Here is a 25890-nt window from a genome sequence, read left to right on the forward strand (position 1 = left end):
TTCCTTATACAGACATCCCTCCTACCAGTCAGGGTGTGGACCATCGTCAGATCCAAAAGGAGCTGGGAGATGTGGTCATTCACCTGCACAATCCCACCATTCTCTCCTCCTCGTCTGTACGAGTGCAGTGGACAGTAAGTAAATTTTTTGTTTTTATTTTTTAAAATAAAAGCACCATTGTCACCTATTTCTCCTAACACACCTGCAGCCAGATACATTGCCATTTGGATCCCAGCTTTGGCCAGTCAGCAGAGCTCCAACATTAATTTAGGGATATGCCTATGGTCAATTTATCAGCCTACTCAGCTGAGCTAATGTGCTAATGTCGTGGCACCTTACAGAGGAAGGACACTGCTGGGAAAAGCCTGGAGCACAGTCAAAGTGTTCTTAGTGTCCATCTGTCATTAGCCTGAACTGGTCTTTTGGCCAGCGACCAAAAACCTGCAGCTTTTCCCATAGTGGGTCCACTGTGCACCCAAAATCTGCAGAGCGCAGCCTTCTGCAACGGGCCATGTAGTGCCATATATCGGTGCGTGGCATGCCAGTCTGTGCCCTCTCAGATTGATAACACTTGACAGCTGTTAAAATAATACAATAAAGAAGTAAGAGGTGGCCAACGCATGCTCTTAAGTGGAAATGACTTACAGATGTTAAAAGCAGAGACATGGGATAGGAAGAAATACAAGAAGAAATGGGAGTTAGGGTGGTGTTTCCGTGCTGATACAAGCTGAATGCAAAGTACTAATATCCACCTGCAACTGATCTGGTTAACTTTTTTTTTTTACATTTTGTGACAAACAACTAAATGTTATGTTTTTCTACTATACACTGTAGATAGTCGTCTCGTGACTGACTGAAGCAGAAGAAATCCTCTGTTTAGCCTTCTGACATTCATGACATGAGACCTCTTTATTCCCAGGCCTTATGAAGAGCCATACTGAGTGATGAATGGGGACTGAGGAAATGTGAAAAGGATACTGACCTGCCAGGACTGATTTAAAACATTACCGCCCAGTTAATCTGGAATGTTCCAGAAAAAACACAAGACATTAGAGAGACTGACATTACAGTTAAACGCCACCGTGTTCTTGTTTAGTTGGGTTGAAGCTATTCCCAATGTGGAGTTTCATGGTTTTACATTTTCCTTTGTGTTGTGGTAAATGGTTGCACAGTTTTCAGGGTAATGAAGACCACCTGAGCTGGCGGCATGTTTCAGGGAGGAGGGATAAAGAAATCGCTAAAATCTTTACAAGTCAATGCTGCTTGCCTTCCACAGGGACTTGTAGGGATATTAGCATAATGGTTAGCGGTTATTCTTTTCTTAAATCATGCTGGATCACAAAGCAACATTAATTATCTCTAGAATAAACTAACAGACAAATTTCTTTCAATTCCATTTATTCATTTATTTTTTTAGCTACATCAGAGACTCTTTACTTGTTCTATTCTGCTTCTGGTTCTCGGCATAAAGATCCATTTTTCCCCCCTGTTCCTTGACTTCAGCAGCCAGTCCATACAGCGGAGAGCAGGGCAGGATGAGACAGCCTGTTCTGGGAGTCTGGGCCCTATTTAACCAGCTCCAGACTTGGAGGAACCTCTGGCCAATGACCTCATACTGTGGTTTGCACAAATCGCTGCTGCTCCAAATGGCGCATAGACAGGCAGTCAAAAAGAGAGATGTAGATGTGGATGGATAAACAGATGGGTGATGTGATGAGTTAGCACCCCATTCCATCCAGCGCCTGTGAATCAGTTCCACACATCCATAGCTGTCCAGTGATGCTACAATCTATTACATTATTGTATCTTTTTCCAGTGTGAACTGTAAAGCACATAATCAAGTCAAGCTGACATTGTCTTCGTCTGTGTTCCTGTTCCATTCACTAGGTGGAGCAGCAGTCGCAGTACATCCAGGGCTACAAGGTGATGTACAGGCCTACGCCAGAAGGGCAGCAAAGGAGTGAATGGGCTGTGTTTGAGGTGCGCACCCCTGGAGAGGACAGCGCTGTTGTGCCACAGCTTCGGAAGGGAGTCACATATGAATTCAAAGTCCGCCCCTTCTTCAATGAATTCCAGGGAACAGACAGTGATGTCAAAATTGCAAAGACTCTGGAGGAAGGTGGGGGGATGTGAATGTGTGCGAGTATGCTTGCATGTGTGCATGCATGTTTTCATGTTTACACAGTTTTATATGCACAGCGTGCGTGTGTGGGAGCATACAACAGCTGTTCACAGCTTGCAGCGAGGGCAGGATTATTTTATATTCAAGCACGGTGTAATCAAGCATGATAAGGGTGGATGTTCCGTTGTTTAAAAGGCCCTATGGAAAGCCATATACACTGCACCAGTAGAGTGTTGGACTAATTTCTCATAGGGTGTGGTTGTGGCAGTCTCATGAGGTTTGGTTGAAAACCAACTGCAAATTTTAATTTGTAGTGAACAGTTGAGAGAAATGTTAGTGCAGAGTGTGTACTAGAGAGTATGTGGTTTGCATGTGTGGGAGTGTTTTGATCTCTTTCTGCTGGATTCTCCTTTGTTCCCAATTTTGTTGATAATTGTTTTCGGAGCTCTAAACATAATGTTTGTTCTCCCATAAGCAGAAAAATTCTTGCTTTTGTACCACTCACTAAAACCATGATTGTGTCTTTTATGTTGCATTCATAATTATTTCCAACTAATTACCATTGAACCCCAGGTTGGCATTCACACACCACCAAACACCCCACCACCATATCTCCCAGTCTGTTTTGAGTAAACAGTTATATGCTTTTATTTAGCCATGAAAGCACTCGTATTGAACAATCTGAGTTTTCAGTGTCGCAATTTTCATTATTAGTGCTTTGTTCTCACCCCAGCTTCAGTCACACACAGAGATAAAGGATACATTCCGGTAGCTAAATGGGATGATGGGAAACAGGGACAGACTGCATGCAGTTATGTATCACACATGAAGGTGTGTTTTTATCTTTTGTCTACACCCTCAGCTCCCAGTGCCCCTCCTCGCGAGGTTACAGTGACGGAGAGTGGGGACAATGGGACTGCCATCGTGGTCTCCTGGCAACCCCCTCCAGAAGAGGAGCAGAATGGAGTTGTCCAGGAGTACAAGGTAACAACAACAAAAAAATTTAACTAAAAAAATAACAGCAGCTACCCCCAGGTCTGAGGAAATGAGACATGAACTGTAGAGACACAAAGGAGATCCAAACGGGTGCAGACGGAGCAGATAACAAAGAAAGAGACAATGCACAGACAGGGAAAGGTAATGCATTCCTGGTAAAGGTGCACCTTTGTACATTCCTTAGTGTTGTTCCTGTGTGAGGGAACAGAGAAGAAACAGTCAAATGCAGGGGAGCTGCTGGAAACTGTTGGGAAACAGTGCCATCTAGTGGGCAGGGTAAAGTTAAACATCCATTCAACAGTGTTTCACAACAGGTAACAGTCTTTATAATAAGTTTCTCTTCGCCTCACGTAGTCACGCCTTAACTTGAGTAAAAGAGTAACTGACAATACATACGTTATCTGTTATTATCTGTAAATATACTATAGATATTAGTTTAGGGGGGCCTGGTGGCTCATTGGTAGAGCATTGATTTGGGATGCAGAAGGCCGCGGGTTCGAATTTTACCCCACCAGGTGTGGCCCAGCCACCAAGGGTCACCTTGGTGCCGGTCTGAGCCGAGCCCGGTTAAAATGGGAGGGTTGCGGCAGGAAGGGCATCTGGTGTAAAAACTCACACCAAATCAATCATGTGGAACACGTTCTGCTGTGCCCCTACTAGGGAGGTAGTGCATGTAGACAAGTAGCTATAATGAGCTATAATAATGACCAAGGTCATGTATTTTAATTCCAGTTATTTCTTTGGTGTGGGCCTGTGCTAAAGCATCTGTCAATCATAGCACCAAATCCACTTTTCCTCCACCTCACTTGCTCTTTGTGTAATGGCATCACTTTAGACAGTGCTGTCTTCTCCTATGGAAGCCCTGTATTTTAATAGGTAAGATGTTTTGAGTCACAGGACGTGTGAGTCATTGGCAGAAAAGTAGATTAAGTAGAGCAAGAGAAAAAGTTAAGCCACTGTTAATTTTCCAGGTAAATGTTTTCTGCTGATAGGCTTTAGAGTAATTTCATGGTTTTTAAGTCCAGCTCCAGAGTGTTCCCTGCTCATTACTGAGCCCCGTCCCTAGCGGCACTTCCACTCACCACAATTTATAAGATACATGGAATTTTTTCAGGGCTTTGGAGTTCTGCTCTATCACAGAAGTACAAACATGTTCACACACAAATATAGTACACATATGCAGCTGTGTGTGTGTTTTAACCTAGTTAAGAGTTGGGAGGTGGCGGGGGGTAAAGAAAGCAGAATGTCAGTTGATCAGGTTGTGGAGATCCTCAGGACACTTTAGTTTGGCTTAGCCTTGTAGCCAGCTCAGCTTCCTGTGGGTTACAGCACTTAGTTTCTCCTGAAAATAGAGTGTGGTGGTAATTACTGATCTGTATTTGTTTTTCATGGGCATATGGCTACACTGATCCATGTTACTGCTGCCTAAGCTAATGCTAACTTTGTGCTGTGCGCAGCCTTTAAAATAAAAGCCCTGTTGTAAAATGTTTTCCTGCCTCAGAGATGTAACACGATAATCACAATGCTGTAAAATGTTGCAACAGCAGCACCAGCCAGTTTTAAGGACATTGATTGGTGGCAGCTACCTAATTGAATGTTGTCACAAAACCCCCATAATGTGGCCTCAATCTCCACTTTCTCTTTCCCTCGTTTATGGCAGATTTGGTGCTTAGGTAATGAGAGTAGGTACCACATCAACCGAACAGTTGACGGCTCAACCTTATCCGTGCTAATTCCCAGTCTGGCCCCAGGGATCCGCTACAGTGTGGAGGTAGCAGCCAGCACCGGGGCAGGTCCTGGGGTCAAGAGTGACATCACCTTCTTTCAGCTCGGTGAGTACCCACAACTATTACTTTGTTTTTCCTTCAGTGGATACATCGCTGTGTTTCACTGTCTTTGCACTCTGGCCATCCTTGCACACAGACTGAAGCTCCATCATCTGACAAATTATGGCATTAATCCAGTCATCTCCAATTAAAGAGTTTTTCTGTAATATGAATTTGTTTTCGAGTGAACAGACAATTATGTACTTCCTTTCTTCGAAGTAATTGACATGTTCAAGTCTCTGCTTGCTCTTTAGCCTCATTCAACCCTGATACTTAAAAACTGTAATGGAAGTCATTACTTTCACACAAACATCATCAAACCTGCCCAAGGAAAATCAGAGAGGTTTGAATGACAAGGGACTTCTACATTGCTTTCTAAATTGCTTTTAGCTTTAGTAGATTGCACTGTGATCAACAGGAGCATATTAAATTCCGGCGTGGCTGCCCCACCCTGCTCTATTCTCCAATCAAGGATGCAATATTTTCTGCCTCTGTTTCGCTGTTTCACTCAGCACTCAGACATGTTGTTAATGCTAAGAAACCAAGTGTAGACTGCACTGGTTATAGTTATTATGCTTTTACTTCTGTTTTTTGTCCTTTTAGTCTGGAGGGACAGATATTTTAACAGTTTTTTCCCCAAAAGTTCTGAGCTGGCCAACAGAAAACACATGAATAGTAAGATGAGGTACAGAGACAGCGAAAAACTCCATCTGGCTTTAAATGTGTGATTGAGTGGGCTGGGGTGGGCACAAAGAAGCATCAGCTGTGACTGATACAATTTCTCTCACTTGAAGAGTTCCTGTGGTGATTGTTGCCATGTTTCAACACTGGAGTGGAACAATGTGCCTCAGGGACCAGCGCTTCACCCAAATGCATTTGTCACACTCTGAGCTTGTATGCGTCATCCCAACCTAGATACCTGTACAGTCCCTTGTGGGCTGCTTAGTCACATTGGCATGCACCATTCACTTGGCCAGACAGAGCCCCAAATTGAGGATACAGTGAAGCCGCCGATTGGAGACGTGCACTGAGACAAAGACAGACAGAAGGATATGGAGGGGTAAAGGCAGGGAGCTGGTTTCTGTGAGGAAGTGTTTTTGCCTCCGGCTTAGAGAGTTAATAGAGGAGAGTGGCTACAACATGAAAGAGTTGAGGAAAAGAGATGAACAAACATGAAGCAATTTCAGTATGGCGGGGGTGTGGGCCAATTCGTAAAAGTTATTTTTTCTTTTTTAAATGCATCACACATGAGGGAAAAGCACAGAGAGAGAAGACAGATGATAAAAACAGACAGAGCGGGTTGTTGTGAGCAGCCATACAGACGGTGCCTTTACAGTGCATTTCACAATAGCAACAGCTTCAAGGCATTCACACCGCACATTTTCACAGATGTCTCAGTTCGCTAATTACTGCGGTGCCTGAATTTGAGGGTGATCACACTGGATTTATTTATATGATCACGAATACACCATAGCTCCATGTAGATGACTCTCCTCTCTGTTACTATCTGGCTCCATCAGAGTGGTGTGATGCACAGGCTCTGAGTCTTTTTGTTGCCTTTGTCTGCTCACCTGCTATTGTTGAGGTAAATCTGCAGTGAAAACCTTTTGAATAATGGAGAGAAATGACTCAATTTCCAAGCCGGCTGCATACACACCCACTGAGATGAAGAACATTTTTAAACTTCCGGAGAAAGAGGAACGTAGACAGTTGAGTCCTGTGCTCACTCCCTATTTAAGGCTTTCACCGTTTCACCGGTTTCTCACATACTATCCAGTTTTTGCATGACCAAATGTAGCTTAATAATTTCTAATCCTTCACTCACATCTTATCCAATTACTCACCAATTTGTCATCCTCAGATGCATCAGGGCGAATATCAGGGTCCGAGACTTTGGAGAATCCCCTTTCCCAGCAGATATCGGATGTGGTAAAGCAGCCGGCCTTCATAGCAGGCATAGGAGCTGCTTGCTGGATCATTCTCATGGTCTTTAGTATCTGGTTGTACAGACACCGAAAGAAAAGGAATGGCCTCTCCAGCAGCTATGCAGGCATACGCAAAGGTCAGTAAATGAGTGCAACAGTACAAATATAACACTACGAGACTACACAAATACCTGTGCAAGTTTGAGATTACACAATGTTTTTTTGTTTATTGATATTATTAGTTTGTTTCTCTTTGAATCCAATTCCCTTCCATCCTCCCCATTCCAAAATGCTGCCAACCTCCCTCACATCCTGGCTGTCACACACAGACAGATGTCTTTGTAGAGCGCTCTAGGTGAAGTCTACTCTCCAGTAGAGTACTTTAAGCTGTGATGTGAGCTGCCGTTGTGAGTGCTGCATGAAGATGTCTTTCATTTCTTTTTCATACTTCTGTCACGCTGATTCTGCAAGGGTGTGTGAAGTGTGTTTTCAGCAAAGCACATTTTGAGGTCCAACAACTCCCTTTTCAGCAACTCCCTTCTGACTGTGCAGAGAAACAGAGAATAATGTCTTGCCATAATGCCTCTTTATCCAGGACATGCTGACATTTTCACATGCTTTAAGTACTATTGCTGTCTTTCTAGAGGGACCATGAGATATGGTGAAGCTGAGCACTGAACAATCCTGTTATATTGTCTACTTACCACATGTTTAGAAAAATTCAAGAATGGTTGCTCATGTGTATGCGGACTGCATTTCAACCCTCTCACAGCAAACCCAGTGGGTTTTTACCTGACTTGAGTCAAAATGACAGGGTTCATGACATGTCCAACCTCTGCCCATAATAGTTGGGGTATAAAGAGAGCTATTAGCCTTTCGTTCTCCATCTCATTTATGCCTGGGCTGGCTTAATGTGTGGCCTTGGGCTGTGCAGCTGCTGCCTTTGAGCACTATCTGCACCAGTGCCACTCCTGGGCTCAGGTTTACTGCTAACTGCCAGGGTTAGAGCAGATCTGCCTTTCAACCTTGAGATGCACAGACAATAAGAGACTTAGCATTTTTTGTTAACTAATCTGGGTCTGTCACATTAAAAAAAAAACACTCTGCCGCTGTTCTGAATTCACTGCAGTTATGTTAATAGTGGGGATTGTGAGTCATGTTAAAGTGAGAGACACATCAGCTAAGATTCTCCCTAAGCCCTGTGGTATTTTACAAAGACCTGCTTGGCCTATAATGGTCACAAATGTTGCCTTCTTCATTATTCTTAAGACAACCTGGAAAACACACTCAAAGAACAGGATCACATTTCAGTGTTGCCCAGGTTAAAGCAAATGCCTACAATGTAATGTATCTTCAGCTAAGGGAATGGCCCTATCAACCAAACTGTTTCAATATTTAAACCAAATGAACTTAAAAGCAATCATTCAGAAGGAATGTGTTGATTCAGATGGGTAACTCAGAACTAACATTGCAATCTGTGGCCAAGCGTACAGGCTGAGATTTTGTCATCCTCTATATAGGGGTTTATTCCAATAAACTCTAAAATGTCTACAGGGGCACAGTAGCCCAAACACGGGGCCTATGCATCTCTTCCTTGTGTATCCCCTGTGAAACAGGTTGAAGTTACAGTATTGTATACTGTAGCATCTGCATGCTACAGCACATGCTAGTGCCGTTTCCTAACAGATTACATATTTGAATTTGCCACATCTAAAAAGTCAAATAGCTTATTTCCCTGCACTTGGATGCAGTCATACAAACATCTTGGTTCTCGTCTGAGTAACCAAATAATTGCTCAACGCCACAAGTAGTGGCTTAGTTACAGCTCGATCCTGGCTGGGATTGAACATCTGTGACAGAAAACAGATTTATTTATTTCAATCACATTTACACATCTCCGAGACTGTTGTGTGTAACAAGTGATAGTATCCTCTTCAAAGGCCCTGATCTAACGGATGAAACCACTCGAATCTTTAGACAAGTTTGAGCATCAAAGAGGAGAGATTTGAACGTGATAAGAGGATTGTGGCATTTAGAGGGCATGTGCTGGCACAGGTACTGCATCATTTTATTGTTTGAAGATGTGACATCATTATCTGCCTTCTCAGGTGTGTCTGTTCAGTTTGAGGGCAAAAAGCAACATTTCCAGAATGCACATTATTAAAGCAGCACCCTGGATGACTACCAGAATGGTGCGATGTTGCATCAGCTGAAATGCATGAAGCAGCATTCACCACTTCTTCAAAGAGGGCAACAACAAACAAAATAGCTGATGTAGTGTAGCTGATGTTTTGCCAGTAACTGAGCTGCATGGATTATGATGTGAGTGTCAGCAATGGCAACAAATATTTCCCCAGAGCAAGACCCCTGCCCACCCGGCCTGTGACGGTCAGGGCCATGATGACACTCACTGTGCCCTAGCTGAGGGCCAGTGATGTCTGAGGGATCACTGAAAAGTGGGTTGCAAGAAGCATGTGAACACAGAATTAAATACATTGGATACAAATGCAAATCATGTTTGTGTAATGTAACATGTAAAGTTATGTAGTGATAAAGTGTAGCAATGGTCACTAATGCAACTAATTCCAGAAAATTCTTTTTGTTCCAACAGTGCCATCCTTTACTTTTACACCAACAGGTAAGTGCTCTGGTATTTTTCTACACCATAAACACTGAGCATCTGTGTTTTCACTATATTTGCTTTAATTGCCTGAGCAGCCATGGCCTTAAGAGATGAGAGTGACTGAATGTGGAGGAGTCAGTACGAGCCACTGATGTATTGGTGTGCCAACAAGAGAGGGCAATCACTGCCACCATTAAAGATACCTAAAATAAATATGAGTCATGTCAGAACACAAGCTCAAAGAACAGGATGTTAAAACTAGTGTTAGCTAGATCAAATGGCTGCTAGCAACCACAGATTGGGATTTAAGACAGTGACACAACCCCTGCACGTACCAATCAGATAGTGTCAATGGAGCTAATCTGTGAACTGAGGTGATACAGTGCAAGACAAAGAAATCCCCTAATGCAAATTTGAATCTATAGTATCTTTTCTACTTATGGCCTTTCACCCACCTGATGTTCTTTGTTCCCTAGAGATGTGTCAGAGGTTTTGACAGCGCTTAAAGGAATGGCAATCATGCACCAGTACCAAAGAGTAAGAGCAGGAAAGTGAGAGCAACAATAGGCTACAGTGTGTGTTTGTGGTTACACTGGCTGATCCTGTCTGTGCAGCGATCGTACCTACACAGTAGCAGTTTTGTTTCTGTCTGCCTTAAGGCTTTAAATCTGGAATAATTTTGCAGTTGCAAACGTGATTAATGATCTGCTGGCAGTATTTCAGATGAGATGCTCTCCTTGCTTATATGCTTAGGTTTCTGTCTCTTTAAGCAGAAAATCCCTGCCCTGTTACCCAGTGTTAAACCATTGTGTTACAGGTAATAATACAGATTTCATCTAGACCCAGGGTGTGATATTTTGGTTTACATTATAAAGAAAGCATTTGAGACCTCTTCTGGCTACAAAACCACACTAGCCAAAACCACACTTCCTGTTTTGAAAAACACACAGGGAATCAACATAGCTAAGGCCCTACCTACTGCTCTTCCACCTTCTCTCCTCTAAGGGGTGAGATTGTAATTAAAGTTGGGAGTTTATCTTCCCTTCACACACTGGCAGCTTAGAGCCTCTTGAAAGAGTCCAACTTGCAGCACACAGAGCTTCAAACACACTGAAGCTGAGCCAGACAACCAAAGAGCTCTGCATCTCTGTTCTTTATAAGCCTCTTACATATCCTCCTGCTCCTGTTGCTGTACGTGTGTGCGTGACTCAGCTGAAATTATGCCGCACACATTCATTCACATGCTCTCTTGATACGCACACAAACACAAAGATGCATTCTTATCACTCATTGCTAAGCTGACAATTCAAAATCAAGTGAGCTTGTAGGGCAGCAGCAACACAATAAAACTAATTTTCCTTGTTTTCAGTGGCATATCAGAGGGGTGGAGAAGGTGTAAGCAGCGCTGGAAGGTAAGTTAATTTATTTCTTGTAAATGTACACCAGTTAGAGACATTACACCTGGAAAATGGGGAAAGTGAATTACTGTTTAGAATAAATTGAAAAAGACAATAGGATGCTGAATTTGAATAGCAGTATAGGGTACAGTGGGTGTACTTTTGTTTGACAAACACTAGGGGGAGTGCTATGTCTTTCTATTGCAGCAAAGAACTGAGGAGCGTAAGGAGGTGGACTAAGACTATGATATACACAGGAACAAAGCCCCATATAGTCTGCCAAGAGCCCATCCTCAGTGCATATAGTGGAGAGCCAGATCCAACCACAAGGCTGTGCCATGGTATCACCATAAACCAGTGGGCCAACGTGCACACACAGCAATAGGGACACACCTCTTCATGTTGTGGAATGGTGCATTATGCACAATTGTCAAGATTACACAGAATTAGGCAAAGCAAAAACGGCATCAACCTGCTAATACTCATTTATAATTCCAATGGATGACAACAGTTTTAAGCAAGTGGAGATAAAAATACAGTATATGTAGATTCCTTTATTGCGCACAATACTGCACTGTAAGTATAGTTATGCGTCTTCCATGTGATAACAAATAGTTATCTTTTTGAGCCATCAGCAGTAAATCTATATTTATCTTATTATCCAGTCCTGTTAATGAATCACACATGCAGCATGGCTGTGTCAGCTCTGCACAAAGACAATGGCCATTCCAAATCAACATATAACTGCAGGGGTGATTGAGGCGCTATTGTGAGATTGTGTTTGGCTGTAAGAGACAAATGTGTTCATTACCCAACATGAATCCAAGAACTGAGTCATTTGAGTGGGAATGAGGAAATGCAATTTACTGCTAATTCAGTGTTGGGGATGCAAACTAGGAGTCATTTTGTGGAGACTTTAAACAACGCATGTCCCTGCTAGAGTAGCCTGCATTGTCTCTGTATGCTAGACTGAATCTATTCTTGAGTAATAGAAGGCTATTTATTCTCAGTCCTTTTAACACTGAGTGTACGACCTGTGGTCACCCTGAACAAGTGATCTTGTATTGTATGGGGAATAAAGCTGAAGAAATAGGAGCAAGACAAGGATTCAATAGAGATGGATGGCCAGATGCTGATGTGAAGGACTGGTCCGCCTGGGTTTCACTTGTCTGTTGGGCAAGTTTCTCTTCTTTCCTTCTGCCCAGCTAAAATAACTTTTTTTTAACTAAGAGAGATGCTTTGTGACACTGTACAGCCATATATATCTACTGTGGGAGCATTTGTGGTTCACTGACTGTTTAAGACAAGCATTTTGCAACATCGGGATTAAATTTTATCTGGCTGTCTAATCCAGGCGGATTGCTAATTCTCACATGAGCTCAGGGAATTGTCATCGGCCGGGGGCAAGTCAAGCACACACAATCTATTTAGCTGGGCTTTTTTCTGTTTTCCTTGCAGGGATGCATGTGTGTGTGTGTCCTAAAGGCAAAAAGTATTAAATCCGGATTTCTAGTTTTCCAATTCTCAGCTGGTGGACAAATAGACTCCACATAATCTTCTCTTTCAAATATTATGTTACAGTGGCTGTTTTTGTTCATTCATATAAAAGTCTTTGTAATGTTGGCTTAGTCTCTTAGTATTGTTAACCAGCTGTTCGCATTTTTCACAGGCCTGGTTTGCTAAACATTGGGGACTCTGCCACTCAGCCCTGGTTGGCTGACACGTGGCCCAACTCCTGCTCCAACCACAATGACTGCAGCATCAACTGCTGCACTGCAGGCAATGGCAACAGTGACAGCAATCTGGCAACATACAGCCGACCAGGTATGTAGTGTTGAGCCCATCGCATGTAGGCAACAACCAAAATCAACATTACCCACAAAGGAAATGATGTAGTCCTTGACAAAATAACTGTAGAGATAAGAAATGTAGGAGCTGAGGGAGTCTGCAGTGCTACAGGAAGGAAAATCTGGGTTATCTCCTTGGAGAGTTGTTGTGTGCATCTCTCTTTTCTGTAGGTCTCCACAAGAAAAACCTGGAGAAATATTAGGATTAAGAGTGGCTGTCTGCTTGTGTGTTTGATTTATCTGAGGTTAAAGTAGAGCTGTTTTAGGCAGGAAATAAAAGGAGCACACTGAGAGGGGCTCATGGCTCTACTCTGTTGCTAATCGAATTGCTCTGCTGATTTCCATACTGTTGTTATAGCCGGTAATGTAATTTCCCCTAAGTGCTCAGTTATTTAAGAAATGTGCAGCGGGCGAAGAGGTCAAGGCTGGACTGCAGACGGTGGCCAGAAGCAGGAGAAGGGAGAATGATAGAGAGGGAAAGGTGTGCCAGGAAGAGCAGATGGAAGGCTGGGGAAAAAAGGAGTGTTGAAAAATACTTCTATGTAAAACATACACTGCGATGTAAAAGTGGAGGTAGAGGGTGAGAATAAAGCAGTAAAGAGTAGGTGGGAAAAACTTTTTAGTCTTAGTTTATTCAGCACTTTGACAGATGTCAACAAAAGGGAGCAGATTAGTAGGCCTCGTTTACAATACTACTGCACAATATAAACGGCTGTATATACACACACTCAAGACACACACTGACCTGTCGGAAAAGAGAAGCCAAACACGTCAGCCTGGATGACACAGACCTTAATGTTATTAATTTTCAAGCCGTGGCCCAAGTCTCAAACAACTCTATCCTTGGAAACTTGGACCGCTATGAAATGCTTTATGTTCTAAATTATGCGCTTTGGGACTGTGCCTTTAAGGGCAGCCCATAACTCCTATCCAGCTGTTCAGAGCCATCCAATAGTTCCCCGAACTTCAAACCTTTCCCTATGACGATTGATAATTCATCTTCGTTGACTTTATAATCATCAGCTTTAGGTTTTTCTTTGCGCTAATAGACCTTCTGAGGTTGACGTGTTTAACTCTTGCCTTAACATGATGTGAGGTGTTTAACAGGGAATAACAGACTAAAGGCAGCCCTCACTCCTCGCATGACACCCTGCTGTATGACACTAAGGAGCTTGCCAGACGCATGCTTTGTGTGTGTGCCAAACCTAAACTCTGTGAACATTAAGAGGATCACTGACTAGGTGACAGAGCAAAGAAATAGGAGTTAATGTCCCTTTATCTCAGCCATAGGGGCGCTTTCACACATCAACCTTTGAAGTGTCGAGCTGTTCCACACAGCTGAAATGTGAGGCGCATGGCTCGAGCAGCGTGCAACTATGGCCGTCCTTGGTATTTACCGCAAGGCTGGCTCTCAGATCTACTGGAGGATTTGAATATTTTATGAGCCAGGGAAAATTGGATCTGTCAGTGGAGCTGTGCTTTTACTGCATGCCTCATTCCAGGTCTTTGATACAGACATGTCTCTCTGTCCCTCTCAATGAGCCAAGACGCTCCCACCGTCAGATGGAACAGAACAGATACTGTATGACTGGGAAGGGGCTGAGCAGGAAAGGTGCAATACCACGTGTGCCGACTCACCTAAAGTAGATCATCATTTGGTGAATATAAGGAAATACACTGGGCTCTCCGGTGGGCATAGTGATCTTTCACAGACTTGAAATCACTATGTAGATATCTCTTGCTTTTCTTAAAAACATATAGTATACATAATAAATCGCAATCTGTAGTACTATAAATCACCTGGGGCCCTGTTGTTTAAACCTTTAAACGAGCAATCTGCTGCAAAGCTCATCAGCAGCAAACATGATTGACTAAACATCCTCCTCATGTTCTTCAGCCGACTGCATCGCCAATTATAACAACCAGATGGAAAACAAGCAGACCAACCTCATGGTGCCAGAGCCAGGAGTTTACGGAGACGTAGACCTGTCCAACAAGATCAATGAGATGAAGACCTTCAACAGCCCCAACCTAAAGGATGGGCGTTTTGTGGGTCCGGGGGGTCAGCCCACACCTTACGCCACCACCCAGCTTATCCAGTCCTCCATCCTGGGCAACAACATCAACTCTGACAGAGGAACTGGAGGGAGTGGAGTTGGAGGTGGAGGGGAGGTTAATGAGAAGCACTGCTGGAAACCAACCTCAGTCCAGCAGCAGAAACAAGAAATGGGCTCCCAGCTGCAGTACAGCATCATGGAGCAAAACAAGCTGAACAAGGGTGAGTGTGTGAGATACGGAGCAGCCATGGTTAAAGAGGTCAACTCCGAGCCATGATCTTCCTCTAGGTTTTCCCCTCTGTTCTCTTCTCTCCTGGCTTTTTCAGCCTCGCTGTGGAAGCCTATAGAAGCGTTTCATGTTCATCTTTTCCTTGGTTCTGTCTTGCTCTTTTTCAATCCACATAGACGTCATCACTATTTTCTCTCCAGCTGTCTGTATGGCATTCATGTAACCCCTCTACGCCGTCCATGCAATCATATATAATCTTTGCCGCTAAATGTGGGCCAGGCCAGAATTACTGTTGTACGGTATCAGGGTTGTCTTTTGGGATGAAGGCAGGTGTAAGGGTTTACCTTTGGTGTCAGATTTCTAAAGGCATGACAAAGATAACTCTTGAATCTTTAGACACTTTGAGTGAAGCTATCATCACCTTGTTGTGCCTACAAAGAGGAACCACATCTGGTGTGATAGTTTTGAGATTTTTTTGAGCAGATGTTGCATGTGTTCACATACTCACCTGAGACTTAAAAAGCATGAACTGCATGCCTCTTGTGATTACATTGTGCAGAATGTAATGCCATTTCATGGTATACATCATTTCATATTTCCATTGTTTTTCCTGCTAATCAAGTGCAGTTTTTCATTTACTTCTTACTTGTTTGTCTGGGGCCACAACAAGCACTAAAACTTTACTCTTCCCACCACCAGACCGATACAGAGGAGGTGACAACCCTATGCCAGCCACCATCCCATACAACCAGACCCATGACAGCCACACTGGCGGCTCCTACAACAGCTCTGACCGAGGCAGCAGTAGCACCTCTGGTAAGATGGTTGAGGCATTAAGACTAGTTCTGGGGATGTAAAGGTTATAGAAATTTACATATCCAAACATTTTCCCTCTCGTTAGAAGTTTTATGCTTGTTTTTCCCTCTATGTTATTTTTTAGCGTATTATTGCTGGGAAGCTGATAATCACATACACCCCACCAGCTCCATTTGAAAAAGGTTTTCTCAAAAGCAATAAATCACTTTGAGACGCTAATAATGCATGCTTTAAAATGGTAATTTGATTAATTTCCACGTCACCCTATCTTGAAGAGAAACTGAAAGAGTGATGCCTTCAGAAAGTGGAAAATTACAGCATAAAAGGAGGAGAGGAAACTGACAACAATGCCTCCACACAAAGGCATGAGCTCCATGCCAGGCATTTGTGCTTGCCTTTTGTTTTCTGGGCACAATGTCATCCAAGGGATGTTTAAAGCAAATTGGATAAAATATATATTTTATTTATTAGTAATTCTGTTTTATGTTTTGTTTTCTTGTTTGCCGTTTGTCCTTGCCTATTTTGCATTGCTTCTGTTAATTGGCTTTGCTTTAATGCCAGTATGGAGCAGCCTAATTTCATCAGGCCTTCGATGTCTTTCTGTGGACAAGGACAAATGATAACACATTGCAGACAGCATGCAACACTGCCACCTTAATGCCATGTATCCATTCTGATATTGTATTTGAAGTTCAAGCCATTAAGGAGGAGCCTTTAGTGCTTACTGCACCTCACAGCTCATTGGTTCACAATTCTCATAGCTCCGTATTAATTGGACCCTTTCTGTGGTTTTCTTCCCATTATTTCTCTTGGTGCTGGGTACTACCACTTTGGGAAAATGACTGTTTTAGTAGCAGTAGTATTCCCCATCATTTAATAACTGAGGGGCATGTGTGCACACTTGCATTAAGAGGAGGGCTGCATTAGGCTTTGCACTCTCACATATAAAATGATATTTTCTTCCACAGCCAGGCTTGTTAATGCATTTTATCTGCTGTCAATCCCGTGCTCATTACCTTGCGATTTCTTCAACATTAATAATTGATGTGTTTTCCAGACTCTGATAGAATATCGGTATGTATGTCTGTAGGTGTTGTGACTGACGGCGCTTTTTTCCACATTTTTTGAGCAGGAAGTCAGGGTCAAAAGAAGGGAATGCGCACCCCCAAACTACCCAAACAGAGCACAATGAATTGGGCTGACCTTCTGCCCCCTCCCCCAGCAAACCCACCCCCAAGTCGGAACGCAGAAGAATACACTTTATCGATGGAAGAAAGGTGAGACATGTCTGCATATACACAAAGACGCAGACTGTGAAATGCATCCCCACACTATATTTAAATACCTGTTCATTTTTCCTGCATTTTTCTTTTGCTTCTTGCCTTCATTGTAAGAATTTGCCCCGAGGGTTTTCTGTCTGTTAGTGCTAGTCATGTCAAACCCTGATACAAGGATTGCATGAATATTTAGTGCCTGTTTTTCTGACTTCACTATATAAAAACATTCATGTTTTCACTGACTGATATGAACGTAACGAGGCTTGGTCTCTCTGTTGGCAGCTGTGGCCCAGACATGCAGTGCCCCATGCCCCCATCTCACATGTACCTGCAGCCTGATGAGCTGGAGGAAGAGGAGGAAATGGAGAGGGGGCCCACTCCTCCCATCCGAGGGGCAGCATCGTCCCCTGCTGCTGTATCTTATAGTCACCAGTCCACAGCCACTCTCACCCCCTCACCCCAGGAGGAGATACAGCCAATGCTCCAGGACACATCTGACAGCCATGAACGCAGGTACAACGTGACATCAAGCAGTTAACAAGTGGCAGCCTTTGTAAATGTGTTCAGGAAAATTATTTTTTCAAAGCCTTGCAAAGAAACATGATCTCCAAAGTATTTAAATTTCATAATAGTTTTCCATGTTGTAGCTCATTAACTGCAAATTCTGTATATTGTACAGCCCTGTTGGGCATTTTTCAAAAGCACACGCAGACGGATTTATTACCTCCAAGGGAGCTGTTCAGTTCAGTTCATTTCAGTACAGCATGGAAATCAACTCGCAGTGATTCCATAGTTGTTTGAAATAAGTAACATATCATTTTATTCTTTGTCAAAGAAAGATTGTGGTGAGCAGGAACAGCTCTTCCAACCCCATCATAATTTGCCATTTTTCCGGATGTGATTTTTAGGGAGAACAAGCTGCAAACCCAAATCTTGACTTTATCTTAGTTAGCCCAGAAGGCTTCGAGTTCTTTAGTATTTGTAGTTCCACTAAAACACGCAGCACTTTGGTGCCAGATGTATTTTATTTAGTGTCTAATTTATCCAAAATATTCCACATTTAATGGGATTCTGGTACTGTGTTTCTCACTTTTTGCAGGCGCCATGCTGTAAGCCCCCCACCCCCTCCAAGGCCCCTCTCTCCTTCACACACATATGGGTACATCACCAGCCCATTGGCTTTGGACACTGATGGAATGGAGGAGGAGGAGGATATATTGGAGGAAGAGGAGGAGGGGGATGAGACAGACGCAGAGGTGGCCAAGATGCACTACCACCACACCCACCCCCACACACACCCTCACCACCCCCAGGTGCATTCGCGAAGGTTGTTGCTACGAGGGCTTGAACAGACGCCTGCATCCAGCATGGGTGACTTGGAGAGCTCAGTGACCGGCTCCATGATCAACGGATGGGGATCAGCCTCTGAAGAGGATAATGTCTCTTCAGGGAGATCTAGTGCAGTCAGCTCATCAGATGGATCCTTCTTCACTGATGCTGACTTTGCCCAAGCAGTTGTTGCAGCTGCAGAGTATTCGGGCCTCAGGGTGGCCAAGTACCCCAATATACAGAGCCAGGAACTTGGAGGAGCTTCAGGTAGGTTTTCTAAAGTCAACCACATACACAAGATATGGTATTACATACATTTTACAAATGGAAAAAGCTAAATGGCCTGTTCTTTTCTCAAAAGCACGGAAATACCAAATAAACCCACCAGGCCACCGTCCTGGCAGCCCAGTGTCTACAGACAGTAACATGAGCATGGCAGCTGTACATAGAAGGCCTCCTAAAAAGCAGAAACAGCATCCTGCAGGCCTTCCAGTGAACCAGCGGCGCGAAGCCTACAATGAAGGTACACATTTAAATCCCATTTTAATTGAAATTTTGAAAGATCATGCTAGCTCAACATGTTTCTTGTAACCCCTTATGCCGATTTGTGTATTTTCTAAATTTTTTGTGTGGAATACATACAAGGTAATTTAATGGACTATTTAGCTTGCTTTGCACCTAACTTGTAAGTCACTTTGGATAGAAACATCTGTCAAATTACTAAATGTAGCTTACAGCAACCAGGCTTCAGTGGACCCCTAACTTCAGGCCTGGAGTTTACCTAAAAGACATCACAGTATTATTTTTGTAATTCTGCTGTAAGATGACATGTATTTACATGCAAGAGGTATTAATGACTTAACACTGCAAGCACATTGACATACAGCGAGCTATGTATGTAGCAGGAATATTAGGTTAGCTGGAACCGACAAGTGAACAGACCAGTTTTTATCAAGGAAAAGTGCAGTTTACAGTGATGTAGAGTCCGTATATGACTGAGCGACTTTCTTTCATGTGTTTATGCATACACACAAATGGCATCACTGTTAATCTGTGGTGGTGCTGAACAGACTGGACTAGTGGTCATCAGCCAAGGAAGTGGGGATGGGGTGGGGTGTCTCACGGGAGTTCTGCTGAGCTTGGCGGTGCTGACACTGGGATGTGTCTCCACTCAAGGCCACTAATGAAAATGATCCAGGTGCTCTGGCTCACACTGAGGTGCCACGTTTCTCTCGGCAGGGGCCGACCATAAACCAAACAGGCTAAATACTGGAGTAGCTGTACAATGAAAGAAAAGATTTAACCTTGTTATACGAAAGAGCAATTGACTCAGCATTATTACAGCATTATTCTTTACAACATGCAGCCTAACAGTGGAAAGCCTTGTTTACTATGACTGCTTCTTTTCCACTTGTGGAAAGACCATTTTTTTCCTAATTTATTTGCGGGTGTATGCACACACACTGTACGCTCACTCTGCTGTGTACAGTATGTGCTGTCCCAGACCTGGTTCTCCTCTTAGTGTCAGGTGTCCTTGAGTGTTGGAAGCGCTTGACAGGGAGATTTAATATCCAGCTCACTGGGAGCCAGACCAGCTATATCACTGCAGAAAATCCAGCACCCCCACCCTTCTCAGAACAACCCCCAGCTGCCATCATCCTGGCTTCTTCACAATCTGCTGCCCCTCCCTTTGGAGTGATTTCTCCACCTCTTCTTCCATGCTCTCCCCTCTCCTCCGTCTTTGTTTGAGCAGTGAGGAGGCGGACTGTCAGCTCTGCAGCTCTGTCTTTCCATCCGTCCTCCTGCTGATTGCATTTGATCTGATTGGATTGTTTTTCATTTGGAGCTTATTGCTTCGCCCCGATCTCTAGTTCCACCCCCACCCTACATACCCCATCTGTGATCTGGATGACTGGTACTAAGGTGATAGGTGAGGTAAAGCAATTTAATGAAATTTAAATGTGGCCAGAGGAAGAAAAAAAAAGTCACTGACCATGTTAGCAACACAAATAATGTAATGTGACTTTTCTGCATTTGTATTATTTGTTCCAATTATTCCAGTATAAAACTACTGCCCAGGCTGCTTTACTATAAATACACAAATACCACCGGTTAATGCCGCAGTAAAAAAAAAAAAAAAAATTCTAAAAAAACAAATTAAACATCAGGAGACAACCCCACCCCACACTTCACTTGTCTCTGACCTACTCATTTTGCTCTTGTTTGCACAGTGGATGTGGAAACACACAAGTTTTATTCCCCCCATGATTCATATTGCATTTGACTCTAATGCCTTTGTCTACACACTCTCTGAACTTAACCCTTTCCCGTGTCTTTTGATCTCTCAGCCCTGGCTGCCTAATTAAACACCAGGCCCTCCAATACATATTCCTTGGCAAACCCAGAGATACTTTTCAGACCTGAGCTCTGTCCTTGCTAATATTTCTTCATAAATCTACCCAGTGCTCTGCTCCTCCCTTGTAGAGAACTATATCTCACAGACTGTGGCATTGATCGGACTCTGACTGAGGCAAGACTCAGGAGGCAAGAGAGAGATATTAAAAAACTGCAGATGCTTCTCTGCTGTATGATATTGACTACCTCCCTTTTGTATTCAGGAGGGGTGGATAGAGGTGGAGTATAATCAGAGAAGTGTATTGAAGCTGCCTGATTCTGCCAACAAGATACAGCAAAGACATCACCTACCCCATTAGCCTTTTACGTGTTGAGAAGAAAAGAAAAAAGTAAAGATTTTATTTTTTACAAAGTCTATGAGAGAGCCTATTAAAAGGTGTAGGGCTTGGCACTTACTACATTTATTAACTTCTTAATCCAATGTGGATTATGGGTTTGGCTGGGTTTCCATCCATCCTTTAGGTCTGATGCTAATTAGAAGATGAAAAGCCATTGATCACAGACATGGCTTTTCACTCAGCATTTTGTTTAGATGGCGGTGTGATGAGATCCCAGGCGGCCCATTGGCTGGACTCATATGAATAATGGCTCAAGGACAAGCAGCATTGATTCATCGATGGGAAGTCGAGTAGGTCAGAGAGCCAGCTGCTGACCGTCACGCTCAACTCTCATAACTCTGGCCAGATCTAACCTCTCTAATGTCGTCTTTTCTGTTTACTCTTTGTCCAGAGGAGTTTCCATTCAGCATAGCGATGTGTACAGCTTTGAGTGTATGAGCATACACCACAGCTGTGTTTGTGTATCACTTTGCAGTGTGTATTATCTGACACTCACTGGTCTCACACCTGCAGAGTACACAGATTCTTGTTACTCAGTTTTGTGCATTTACCTAAACCCTAGCTGCTGATATTGGTGGTTAATGTGCTCTTGCGTCCTGCCTTTATCCTTCAGATCTCCCACCTCCACCCATCCCACCTCCAGCTGTACTCAAGTCTCCAACACACCCATCCAAGGTGGCCATGGAAGGACGGGGAGTGATTTCACCCAAAGCAGGAGAGGGTCGAGACAAGAGAGGCGGCATAGGGGGCTATCGGACCCGAGAGGGGTCAGACCCAAGAACCAGCTCATCTGAACGCAAAGACGTTCAGGAGAGACAAAAGACTGCTCACAGAGGGAAAGGGAATAAACATGAGGGTAGCACTGCCAACAAGGCACACCAACACACAGGTAAGATACTAAGGGAAGCATGATGTAAAGAATTCATTAAATCAGTCTTTTCCATTATTTAAGTTTAAATTCTTCCTATGATTGTTCTATGTCCCCAGGTCCAGAGGACATTCTGCCCTATAGTCGACCACAGTTCCCCACAGTCAATAGCCCCCGAGACCCAAGCTCCTCCAGCTCCATGTCCTCCAGGGGCTCAGGTGGGAGGCGGAGAGGAGAAGGAGGCCGCAGGAATCCTGCCGAAATGGGGCTCAACACCACAGGGGCCTTCCAACCAGGGGATGAAAAACTCGAGGTACAAATTCCTACAAAGGACGGTAGCAGTTTCACCCAAATGAATGTAGGCTGACAATATGTACCTGCTAGGGAGTCAGGTTTTTAGTTATTTTCTTTGTCACTGGTACATCATTAACTATATAATGTCCTGGTTTTTTTCATGACTGACGTGATCTATGTACACAGCAAAGATTAAATTAGGAATTTAAAGAAGTCAACACCAAGTTACACCCTTAATTAAAAACAAAGTCACTGAGGTTACCTTTCCATTATGTGTCACTATTCACTGAGTGGTAAAAAAGAACAATGCTGTGACAATTTCTAACCTTCATTGGAGAATACTCATTAAACTATAAATGGACACATAAATATAAAGACATTACTACTATATCACCATGTTATACACTATCTGACAATGCTTTATAAGTGATTCAATTATACTGTTTTTTGGGGGGGGGTGAACAACATAACAGAAACCAAAGAATTCCTACTGTCACCTCCTTGTCTTCAAGAATGTTGCACGATGTTTAACTCAAACATACTTCATCTAATTTTTAACAGTCAGACGCATCCAGGAGCTACAGCAAACTACAAAACCTTTTTTTTTTATTATTTTCTGCACCAACAGTTAAATCTTATGATCAATAATGGATCATTCGTTAAATTATTAAAAGCAGTTAATTAGTAAAACAGCTGGGATAAGAGTCAGCACCTCTGAGGCATGGTTCAAGAATCTTTGGTAGAAAATGCTGGATTGCTTGCTTTAGGTTCGGTCTGAGTCATTACCAAGTGAGGGAGTATTTTGAGGTCTTGTTCACAAGTAAAAGTAAAATGGAGCGTGACATTGACAGGAGTTTGGTCATCAACACTAATGTGGACATTGTGCTGAGCCAGAAGGCAAAGACAAGTCAGTTAATGTTCCAACCCTCACCTCTGGTCATGAGCGTTGTGGAAATCATGGGGCTCTCAAAGCCTAATATACACTACTCACAAAAAGTTCACGCTAAATTGATATTATATGATTAAAGTAGGGAATTTAAGTAGAAACTATCAATGGTAATTTATAAAGTTAACAACAGCAGTGAGTACTGTAAACCACAACAAAAAATTTCTCAATAACTTGTCAACTGTTAGGTGTGATCAACAGCATGATGAGAAAGGACTGTTTACATTGTCAATTGTTTCAATTGTCATTTAACCAGAACATTTAGTGGTTGATTAACCTTTAAAAAAAAAGAATCATGTGATCCATGAATCACCTTGTTAGTGCACTCACAACTTTACAGGTGAACTTAATTTCACCTTCTGAAAGGTTAGTGCATTTTGGGTGCATTCTGAAATTTCACCTGAAAGTCAAATCGTATAATAAAGTTTTGTGAGCAGTGTATAATCACTGTAATTAACCGTGTAAACACAGAAAGAGAGTAGAAAAATAGGTGGACAGAGACACTAAGTGTTTTAAATGACCTAGGGATGGGGCAATTACAAAAATACGTCAATTTACGGAACATGAGTCGATGCTTGTCAAGTTGGGCTAGAAGTAGTACACCAAGTTTCGGGAACTGGCACAATAAAGAAATTATCTGACAGTGCGCTGATTTAGTTGTTAAAGGTAAACTAGATCACCAGATATGAATTCTTCTTCAAGACACCACTGAGATTAGCAAGAAAATAAACCTGTGGCGTAGCTTCTTCTCCAAGTCTGAGCGAGGGCAGAGTTAAGCCAATTGTTCGTTCAGGTACCAGACTAAAATGCTTAACGATCTAAAAGAGGAAAGGATCAAAACACTTGTTAAACCATCAGAAATGTGTAGAAAAGGGATCATTTCAGCTGTGCCCGCAGTTCCCTGTCCACCACCATGTGTTAACCACAAGCTTGTTGGTTAATCGGTAACTGCTACAAACACCTAAAGCTGGATATGCGGCTACAGGACCCTGTAGCTGTCCGCAGAGAGAGAATAGTTTTAAAATGACCTTAAACCTGGTTTGCTATTTGTGTACTACAATTCCCCAGCCCTTCTGATCTGATCTGTCACCAAATACCAGTCAAATTATCAATATTAAAACATAAATGCTTGTTTTTCTTTTACAGATGGTTGAAAGCTGAAGCAGCAAAAGAGGGAAAATTGTCTTGATTTTGGCCAAGAGCGGAGCACCATTGTTTCTCTTGCAATTTTAAATATCTCAGTATTTCACCTTCATGTTGGCTGCCATCATACTGTGTTTCTTTACATCTGGAAAACTTTTTCTTTCTCACTATTCATTTTCTATGTCTGGAAAAAAGCAAAGGGTGTGTGAAGATAAAGCATTGGTGCATTCAAAACAAAACACACAGTAGTATATTTATGTTAATTCCAATGCAATATGGAGGTAAATCCAGCTCCAGACATTGACGTGGCTTGCCTTGACAAGAACATTGGGGAGCCCATACAGTCAGTTGTTACTGTAACAAAATAGCTGCAAGAAGAGATGAGTGGACTGTCTGTAAATAAACGTGTATACATGATGTTCTCTTGTTTTACCCGTTGTGGTACCTCAAATTTGTCTTCCTTGTTTTTTTTTTGCGAATTCTAATTTTATTATGCCAGTATAAATATAATTATTTTATCATTTCCATCCATTTTGTAAATTGCAATATTATTTTGCTGCCCCAAGAAAGTGCCACTTTGGGTTTTTTTTCCTTCCTTTTTTTGTAATGCACTGTTATGTTTCGTGTTGTTGTCAATGTTTGTTATTTGTTTTACTTTGGTTTTAAAAGCACAATCACTAAACTTTATTTTAAACCATTCTATCTAATAACCTTTTTGTCTTACTGGAGGAAAACAGGTATGACAAGAGTCTAGTTAATCCTGATGATGATGTAGGTTGCTGTTTACGAAAACTGTGCTTGAAAGGAGACTCCTTGTGTTTTGATTGTCTCCCTCTCCAGTTCTGACACTAGCTGAAGTGATGAAAAAGACGGAAAAGTTAATGTGAGTCATAGCTGCAATGTAAATATCTTTTCGCATTGACCATAAACTCAGCTATTGCACATTAATTGAAACGGTGATGTTGTCTTATAATGCACTTAAATGAATGTCAAATACAGGAAATAAGTCACTTTGGGAATCTGGAGAGGTTGTAATTGGACAAGAAGAGTCTCTTTTCTTGGTAAAATGGGGGTTATGGACCCCCGTTTATGAGGAAGAAGGGGTGCTGTTGTTTATTCATAGGACATCTGCAAACATTTGTTTCGTAAAGCAAAAAAGTAAAAAAGAACTAAAAAAAAATATGAATAAAAAAGTTGAAACTATAACTGTTCTGGTCATTTGTCAACATTTTATGAAGGGATAAGGCCCTTCTGGACATTTGAAAAAATCTCAGAAAATAATGAGTAAAATTGCCTGTTAGATAGCATAACTTCATAACCAATCATGCACATTATTCTGTCCACTGCTCACGTCCGATTCCCACTCCTACATTTAGCCCTAAATGAACACAGGCATGAACTTAACATAGCTGCATATAAATACTTATTCTGATAGCCTTTAG

At 42.5% G+C, this 25890-nt stretch overlaps 1 protein-coding gene across 9 annotated transcripts in view; it reads left to right on the forward strand.

Moving 5' to 3' along the window:
• Positions 1-25654, forward strand: part of robo1 (roundabout, axon guidance receptor, homolog 1 (Drosophila)) — a 210193-nt gene extending 184539 nt beyond the window's left edge. For 8 of the 9 annotated variants that reach the window (XM_067506379.1, XM_067506381.1, XM_067506376.1 and 5 more), the window contains 17 exons: positions 13-134; positions 1888-2119; positions 2985-3106; positions 4779-4950; positions 6806-7006; positions 9481-9507; positions 10862-10904; positions 12559-12713; positions 14634-15014; positions 15722-15838; positions 16971-17115; positions 17398-17628; positions 18215-18711; positions 18806-18967; positions 21811-22086; positions 22185-22378; positions 24452-25654. In XM_067506379.1, the coding sequence (XP_067362480.1) occupies positions 13-134; positions 1888-2119; positions 2985-3106; positions 4779-4950; positions 6806-7006; positions 9481-9507; positions 10862-10904; positions 12559-12713; positions 14634-15014; positions 15722-15838; positions 16971-17115; positions 17398-17628; positions 18215-18711; positions 18806-18967; positions 21811-22086; positions 22185-22378; positions 24452-24466 (3092 nt within the window). In that variant the 3' untranslated portion in view covers positions 24467-25654. The remainder of the gene's footprint in view (positions 1-12; positions 135-1887; positions 2120-2984; positions 3107-4778; positions 4951-6805; positions 7007-9480; positions 9508-10861; positions 10905-12558; positions 12714-14633; positions 15015-15721; positions 15839-16970; positions 17116-17397; positions 17629-18214; positions 18712-18805; positions 18968-21810; positions 22087-22184; positions 22379-24451) is intronic. The other variant, XM_067506383.1, reaches the window with a different exon arrangement.
• Positions 25655-25890: the final 236 nt, after the last annotated feature.

Source organism: Channa argus, chromosome 6, assembly GCF_033026475.1.
Source record: "Channa argus isolate prfri chromosome 6, Channa argus male v1.0, whole genome shotgun sequence".
NCBI lineage: Eukaryota > Metazoa > Chordata > Actinopteri > Anabantiformes > Channidae > Channa > Channa argus.